Raw genomic sequence first — 8,703 nt, 5'->3', positions numbered from 1 at the left:
TGTTTCCTTGACGTTTTTTACTTGAATAGTCGATAGCTTCGCTGCTCTTTAAGGATAGGGATAGAGACTGCAGCCATGAGACACCTTCTGCGCCGTCATCTATGTGGGATTTGTGGTGGATTCTGGTTTTATAGCTTTGTTTGTTGATGACTTTGGAGCTGACAAACATCTGTGTCGTTGGATGCTAGTCGTGCCGAATATGTTGGGCTCGATTATTCATTTATCCGGATTATTTGCAGTGTCTGAGCATGTCTGAGATATTGTACCGTGATCTTTTCTAATGTAGTTTTGGGGAGTCTTCGATTCTCGGATGCGCCCTGGTAAATTGCATGGATGTCGCTTCTTTCGATTTTTTAACGTACCGAGTCGTCATACAGATCACTTTTTGATTACTGCCACTGAAACTTTAGCATTGCATGAGCAATGCAGCTGATATTATGTAGTGACATGGCAATTCTATGTTTCATGTGATCTGCATAAGATGAACGAGATTGTTACGGCGTCTCTGGTTGCACTAAACTTGGTGTCCATGTTAGGAAAGGTAGGGTTGCCGGTTCGAATCGGCTAACACGCGTGATCTTAACACTTGCGACTTATCCCGACGTGATCTAAACAAGACTGGTCTCATTGAACGTGACTTGAATAGATAGCGAACTTCGAAACAAGGTCACTAGAAAGGAAGCTAAAGAAATTTTGACGGACGCAAACGAGACCTGACCTCGGACGATAGCAACGGCGCTTGTCAACAAAAAAGTTCCCTTCTAGGACTGTACAAAAGTCAAAATCGATGCTGCAACCAACATAAACGAAAATCGAAATCAAAGAGTGGATAACCAAAATGAAAATAAAATAAAAAAGAGGCGAGAAATGAGAATTGGTGTGCACTCGTATTGGGCTGAAATGAGCCCATAAATACCCCAAATAGAAGGAATCTCAAACCTAGGCCCATATCCTATTTTGCTTCATGTGGTTCCTTAAAAGTACGGACGAGTGATTCCAGGTCGGTCTAGGTTTTACTTAGAATTTAAAACTTATTCTGTTAGTTTATGGAACCTGAAATCTATCCTGCGTACTTTGAAACCTATCCTCGGTTACTGGGTCAACCTAAGAATTGGCCGATTTATTTTATTTTATTTTTTTTTCGTTTCATTTTTAATTAAGCAAAATGAAATTGAATGCAACAACAAATACCTCCATTTGTCAATAACAATAATCCATAAAAGATGAACACGTAAAATAAAATAAATAATAAAAAGTTCAAAACACGTAACTAAAGTTCATCGATTCCTCGTTCTTGGTTCAGCTCTTATCTAGGAATAGGGAGCCAAACCGCATAATATTGATTCCAATTTTTTTGGAATCGGGAACTGAATTGATAACTGCAAGAACCTGGAACCGAACCGGTTCCTATGGCCAGTTCGGTCCGGTTTCCGATTCCACCCTGGATGCATGCTCATCCCTACTCGGAAACCCCTAATTTTAATTTCTACATATTAATCTTTTATTAATATATCATAATTTTCAACCGCCTATATTTATCCTTACCTTCCAGTTTATTAAGCTCTCTGTATTGTTATCCTCAAAATCCTCCCCTCTTCCCCTAGTTTTGAAGGAGCAATCAATCAACGAACGAGTATATCAAAAAGCAATCCGAAAAATTCCACCTTTCGACGACCGTCTCCCCGTCTTCCATCTTCCCATTTGTCCATTCTTTGTGTACTGTAGACCCGAAGCGAGAAGAAGGGTTTTCATGTTCTTATCCTCTTCAATTTTCCCCATTTCCTAGCCGACCTTGGATGATAAGGAGGCCAACGAAGTTCGTCTCTTTCAGGCAAGTGCTGAATCTACGCTCTTTATCCTGTTATCTCCCTTTTGTCTCGTGGAATTCGTGGGTTTAGCGACGTTGAATTGTCGGGGGGGCAATTGCTTTCTGGGGGTGTGGATGTTCTTGGTTTTGCCTGTTGTACGGCCGTTTTCTTTGATGGGTGGTCTTCTTTTGTTGCTGGGATTGGGAAATTTCGGTCTGGGGAACTGTACATTTGGGAAAGATAACTTGGGTCAGCTCAATTTTGTTCGCCCAGCCGCCGCTTTGGTCTCGCTCGGATAGTAACAGCCGAAAGATATCTTTTTTTCTAATCAATCTGCTGGAATAAAAAGTGGGGCTTTGTGCTTTTTTCTTGCTTTAGTTTCTCTTGATTGTAACCTGAAGTTTTTTAGCTAAACTGTGTTCTTGTTTGGCTGTGTCTTCAGATAAGGCTTGCTTGAGTAAATGGTTGGGCTCTTAAATTGGAGAAGATGGCATTGGTAACCCATCAATTTCAGGTTCTGTCAAGAACTTGGCAGTTGTTTCGCTTATCTGTGCTTTGATTAATTTGTTCTAGAGAGATGATGCTCCTAGTTAGTGGCATTTGTGTGGTCTTGGAATGAACTTTTTCTGTTGTCTATTAGCTTTAGGATATTGTTGGGTCTGCGTACATGTCAAAGTACCAGTTTACCTCACTAGATCAGTGATGAGCCATTCATGAGGTGCATTCACTTCTGTTGTTTATCCTCTCATGGACGTGTTAGAAGTTGCGTAATTTCTCTAAACTGAACAGGACTTGTACTTCGTGCTATCTAAATTAATTTTCAGATGACATTTGAATGATAAAAGACTTATGCTGCATAGGATTGTTTACATAGGTGGTGATAAAAGATATATCTTGCACCAAGATATTTTTGGTTTCATACATATAGCCAAATGTTGAAATAGGATTTTACAATTAAGTGTAACTGCATTTTGTGTTTGACTTTTCTGTATAGCAATGTTTAATATTTAAACAGATAAATTGATGAAATGCTATAGCTGAAGATACATGAACTGAATCACATCACGTCCTGTGCTTATGGTTCATTACTCTTTTCATTTACCATAAGAATATATTTATGCAAGATATCAGACATGCCCTGTTAGTCTTCAGTTCATGTGAGTCCTTATGCCACTAGGTTCACATGATCTTTGACATCTCTTCTATGAGTTAAAATAGATCTGGAGCTGCACTTCAAATAAGTCTATTGATATTTCTCCTATATTGTGATGAATCAACAGTGATGCTCTTGTTATGGAATGCAGGGTTCTTATGTGGCATTTCCCCCGAGACCTTTATCCTTGAGCAAAGTGCTGACACTAAAGAGGTGTTGTGCAGTTGGGAAAACAGATAGACCTTTGTCCCTAAAGCATCATATTCTTTTAAGGTCTGGATTCTACTGAATTTGTTGCCACCATACATGTTTGTTGTATAGAGTATCTATTTTATCATGGGGGAACAGGTTTGAAATTATATATCTCTCCCTGCGTGATTAGAAAATCATATGACTGATGAAAATCTGAAAGATCGAGTTTTTATATTGTTAAGGTTTTGTTTTTTTGTGTTAAGTTTAGTTTTGTCATTATAAATGGACATGTAGTGGATGATTATGTCGAACTTAAATTGTTAAGTACGCAGGCACTAGGTAGTAGGTACTAGAGTTGGGCTCTGAGCGTGCGTGCACACGGGGCATAGCTATTTGTCTCCCTTTTCAGAGAAAAGGCCTTGATAATAAATGCCATTGGGGGCAAAGTCACTTTTATATCGACGAGAATTTTAGTTGGCGGTTAGTATGAACTATGAAGGGAACTTCGGAAGTCATATAAGTTTGACTCAAAGGGAAAAATGATGATCCATCTTGATGTCAATGAATGCAGGGAGGATGGAGGGATGAAGACGAAGCGAGTAGGATTGGGCTTAGATACTCCCACTACAATGAATGCAGCTGTAAATACTTTAGGATCTTTAAGAGAGAGAGAGAGAGAGAGAGAGAGAGAGAGAGAGAGAGAGAGAGAGAGAGCTGAAAAGTAACATCTTCGTTCAATAACTTAATGAATGGGTACATAAGATGGCTCCACTTATAGAGCATGAGAGACACTAACAAAATCCTAACTTCCTTGTTTATGACCATTTATTAACTATTGACTAATATCCAGAATTATACTTCAATACTACCCCTCAAGCTCCAGCTTGCATAACAGGTGCAACTTTCTTTCGAAGTCTGTGACTAAAGCGCCATAAGCCAGACCTTATGCTAGACAAGAAATGTGGAATTTAATGACAATTGTGTAAGCTGGACCTTATAAGAAAAATCGAGTGTAATCCGCACCGTGACTGGACTTGACAAGTGCAGAAGAAACACATGATTATAAAAGTTGACACGTCTTTCTCACTCAACCTTGATAAAACCTTGAGGAAATCCAACTTGAATTGTGGCAAACTAAACTGCATCACCTCATGGCACTCAACTTTGGCTGCTCAATGAAGACATAATCAACAAAAAAAGGCTTACTAGGGTGCCAATAGCTGTTTTGACGGAGAAGCAGAACAAATTATCACGATCGAGAAAGATGCATGGCAGAATGAAGCTAGAGAATATAGAGGCTCGACTTGTGGTAGACTTCACTAGCACAAGGATGCTGGTGAAAAGACTAACGAGTAACGAAGCCGCAGCGAACAACTCCCCCGACGACAACAGAGATGCCAGCAGTTCACAAGATAGAGTTGCTCTCAGAGAAAACCGGAGTGGATCTGAGACCAGAATAAGCAGAGGACGATGTTGCTTCTTGAAGATGACGGGTTGTGGCTACTCTCGAGGTTGAAGACTGGTGGACAAAAAACATAGGATTTAGAACAACAAACGTGGCGGGCTCAGTGTAAGAGTAGAAACGATGATGGCGAAAACGAGGATTCTTTTGATTTATAAGACTCATGGCAGAAAGAAAGATATGAGTTAGGGTTTTGATTTAGGTTTCTCTCTGTCTTGGTGACTATTTATACCATGTAAATATTCTAGGATCTTTAAGAGAGGAAGAGAGAAAATACTTAAAAGCTATATCACGTAATAACTTAATGAAAAAGTATATAGGATGGTTCTATATAAAGAGCATGAGAGACACTAACAATACCCTAACTTCATTATATATGATCATCTATTAGTTACTGACTACTATTTATAAATATACTTTCAAAGAAGCTAATGGAAGGAGATGATAATTACGAAGTTTATGGATTGAGAATGAGGAGATTGGCTAGGTTAATTTCTATTCTTGTGTACGGTACCTAAGCAGCGCAATCTAGTTAAAGGAGCTGTGGAGGTATTTGGACACATTGATAAGAATGAGAACATTCTTTAGAGATGCAATTACTTATATCGAGGTTGTTTCAATGGTGAAATTTATCCTTCTCAACTTTGTTCCAAGCAAAAGTTGGAATTGGAACTTAGGATGCATTTAAAATTTGAATGTTGCAGTTCAAGTTCTGATGAGTACATCTTAAATTAAATTCAGCACTGCTTCTAATCTATCCATATGAGCATGGTGCTGGGGAACATATACAATCTGAATGGGGGAAATAACAAATGGTGAGTTCACAATTAGAAATCTTTGGTTGTGTAAAAATAGGAGAATCTTGATAATTCATATTGCTTATATAATTATCAGGAGTTATGTATGTCTGAGAAGAGACAGAGTGGACGCTTAGTTATTCTTTGGTGTGTCATAATGGATGCATCTTGTCTATATGTTTGTGTAAGTTGATTGCCGGAAACCTAGAGGCTGTTTCTTATTGTATTGCTGAACTTATGTCACTGTTAATATGTATAACATCTCTTAATCTTCTGTTAGATTATGTCAAGAAAACATTGTCTTCTTCTTTTGTTCATTATGTTGGTCAGGAGAAGCTTGGAATATCACAAAATCATGGAATATTTACCAAGTTATCTTCCTCCAAACTGAGAAAAGTGTACATGTACCAATCTTTTAATAGATTGTGGAATTATAATTTCCTTGACTACTAAGTGCGGATGTCTTATGTCCCTGTTGCTTGCTTAAAGTCTCTCTCTTACTTCTCTGCTGGCTACTGTCACTACATGATCTGGCCATTTTTGTGGCAAAACAGCTCAGTAAATTGTTACCTTCAAACTTATGGACGAGCCTCACATAGAGGGTTTCTTCTTTCTGATTTCTGTTAGTTTAATAAGCTCTTTTTGCATTTACTTTGGTGACTTATCTTTCAGTTCAGACAAGTTCCTCTGGGTCATAGTAGAGTCCTTGTTCATCTTGGCTGTATAGTTTGAGATTGCTTTGGGATGCTCTCTTTTAGATCTGAAATTGCACTCTATTTTGTCAAGTAACGTTTTTTAGTTCACTGGAATTGAGATTCAGATAGCTTGCTTTGCAGAGTAGTGTCTCCTCGTTTTTCTGCACCAAGAGTCAAATGTCTGAGGATTTCGTCCTTTAAAGGCAGTGCCCGAAATGATGAATCTTCAGGCAGAGCCAATGGGACAACCTCCAAAAATTCTGTTAAACTCTCTTACTTACCAAATGAGAGTGATGAGACCATAGTGGACTCACCAAAGGCACAGAATGTGCCAGTTTCTTATACATCTGAAGCAGATGAAGGTATTGGTGGCTCACCTGCTATCCAAAGATTATTCAGGAAATGGCTGACAATATTGCGCACAGGATCACATGGTCAGCTAGTTGATGAGATTTCAGGAGAAGCCTTGCCTCCAAGGGGGGTAAGTGAAACTGAGAAGCCAGTAGAGGAAAGGAGTCAGCTTATAAAAGCGTTGTGGTGCCATTTTTGGGGTCTGGATGCGACAATAAAAGTTCCCTTGATGATATTGTAAGTAGCATGGTCCTTTCCTGGCATTTGTTCTCTGATCTGCCTTCTGTGCCATCATTCCCTGCTTATCGCAAATGCTCTCAGGCTTCACTACAGATGCTGCAATATATATTAATAGAGATATAGTTCGGGGTAACATAGAGATAAAGGAGAAAGTAAAAAGATGAGGGATGGGCACCTTTTTCTTTCTGCTGAAGGTCAAGAGACTGTTGATATCAGAAATCTGTTTTTAGTTGATAGAACAACCTGTGAAACAGAGCAGTCATGGGTATTATTTCAACTAAAGTTGTTCGATATATTGTAGATGTCATAGAAAGAGATGTTATACTGAGCCAAGACTTGTCATAATTTGAGATGAATATTGAAAAAACCCCTCCAAGAAAAACAGAATTGGTAAACAATAATACACTGGTGGGACTCATGCTTGATTTTGGAATTGTTAGAGCTAGAACTGTTCTTTCCCATAACTGTGTTTGTAAATCATATAAATCCTGTAAGTCATATTAATCCTTTGACTTAAAATTGCTTTTGGCAAGTGGACTTATGCTCCTTATCAACTTTCTGATGAGCAATTACAAAGATTTATTCTCATACTTTCAATTATGTTGTATTGGCAGCGCTCCTTTGTACCTGGCTATTAATGTGACCTATGGTAGTGAAGTTTCAAAGGAGTTGACCCCTTTGTGGATCCTGGGGCCACTCGTTGTCGCCCTCTATGTCAAGTTGTTCCGAGGATTGTGGGCACTTTATTTGTTCACTTTCAGGCAGACAGTTAACGTAGTTAAAAATTTGCCTGTGTTCTACCTCATAGCCTATCAGTATGTTGCAAACGGGAAGCTAAAGGAAGATGTACATTCTCGTGTCTGGCAACCTGTGGTGGATGTAATGAACTTGGATTACAAGGAGCTTTCTAGAAGGAAACTCCAAGAACTGCAAGAGTGGTTGCTGGAGAGGTACTTGGATTTTGTTGAGTCTATATGGCCATATTACTGTAGAACAATTAGATTCTTAAAGAGGGCTAATCTCATTTAAGTTGCACAACTTGATTCGAGAAGGTGGGGCTAAGTATCAAGATTGTTTAGATGGTTTTTTGAATTCATGATATGGTTTGAGAGCCCCATTTTGGCCTGGGGCTCTCGGTTAGATCCTGATCAAGTCGTGTTGACAGCAAGCAGTCAGGGAGATAAATAGCTTTTTGCAGGCGATGTTTTAATTCATGTATGAGATCCTCATAAATCGTTTTATCTGGTTGCATCTGTTATTTGATTGAGAGAAGCAGAAATGACTGTCTATTCTGAACCGCCAAGCGGAGCATTTGGTTCTATTTCCGATCTATTTATTTGTTGTTTCCTTGTTTTCTTCTTGCAACACGATGATGTTGCGATGTTTGAATCTCTGAATGTATCCGCACTGATGCACTAGATATTTTAGGTGGGTTGACCCTGAGCTAAGATACTTGAAAATTTATCTGCAGTGGGTTAATGACTTTTTTGAGACCCTTTTGTCCTTGAAGGTTTCTGGTTATTTTGTACTTGATTCCCAGTGGTGAATCACTACGATGTTCATCCTGCATTTGGTTAATGCGAGGCATGATTCACGCCAAGGAAAGGCGAGTTGGTTGTAAAGTTTCACTTTGAGGAGTAATTGGTAGTCTGATGACTGATAGTGGTGATATAAGAAAGATTTGACTGGAAGTTGTTATGCTCGCTTTTTGTTATGAATGTCAAACTGAAAGGATTGCAGAAATTATGCGATGGTTCGAACTCGGAAAAAGGTTTAGCTAGTAAATGATTGTGAATTTTTCTGCATGAAGGTACCATTTCTTATATCGATCAGGACTAGTGTTTGATCCATTCATGCCGGAATTGAATCGAGGTCTATGTCAAAATAATGTCCTTCAAATGCCTTGCTCCTCTTGAATTTTTTATTGGACATAAGTTGGATGATTTGAGTAGATATACTTTGCTGAATTTTTTTTTAAATGATCTATTTTCACAAATTTTATTTC

General features: G+C 38.7%; 1 protein-coding gene across 2 annotated transcripts; it reads left to right on the top strand.

The window, feature by feature from the left end:
- The first annotated feature begins 1,592 nt into the window (after positions 1–1,592).
- On the top strand, positions 1,593–8,019 carry LOC115678992 (uncharacterized). Of its 2 annotated transcripts, none has more exons than XM_030602505.2 (5): positions 1,593–1,831; positions 2,251–2,322; positions 3,113–3,234; positions 6,237–6,695; positions 7,313–8,019. In XM_030602505.2, the coding sequence occupies exons 2-5, from the start codon at positions 2,296–2,298 to the stop codon at positions 7,725–7,727; spliced, it is 1,023 nt and encodes a 340-aa protein (XP_030458365.1). In that variant the 5' UTR covers positions 1,593–1,831; positions 2,251–2,295; the 3' UTR covers positions 7,728–8,019. The 2 variants fall into 2 exon arrangements, with proteins under 2 accessions (XP_030458365.1, XP_030458369.1); XM_030602509.2 differs by having other exon boundaries at positions 1,596–1,831; positions 6,249–6,695.
- Positions 8,020–8,703: the final 684 nt, after the last annotated feature.

Source organism: Syzygium oleosum, unplaced genomic scaffold (genome assembly GCF_021117445.2).
Source record: "Syzygium oleosum isolate NSW1041296 unplaced genomic scaffold, Sole_v2.1 Sole_v2.17, whole genome shotgun sequence".
In the NCBI taxonomy this organism is placed as follows: Eukaryota; Viridiplantae; Streptophyta; class Magnoliopsida; order Myrtales; family Myrtaceae; genus Syzygium; species Syzygium oleosum.
Note: the sequence above shows the minus strand (reverse complement) of the source record. Positions and strands in the feature narration are given on the sequence as shown.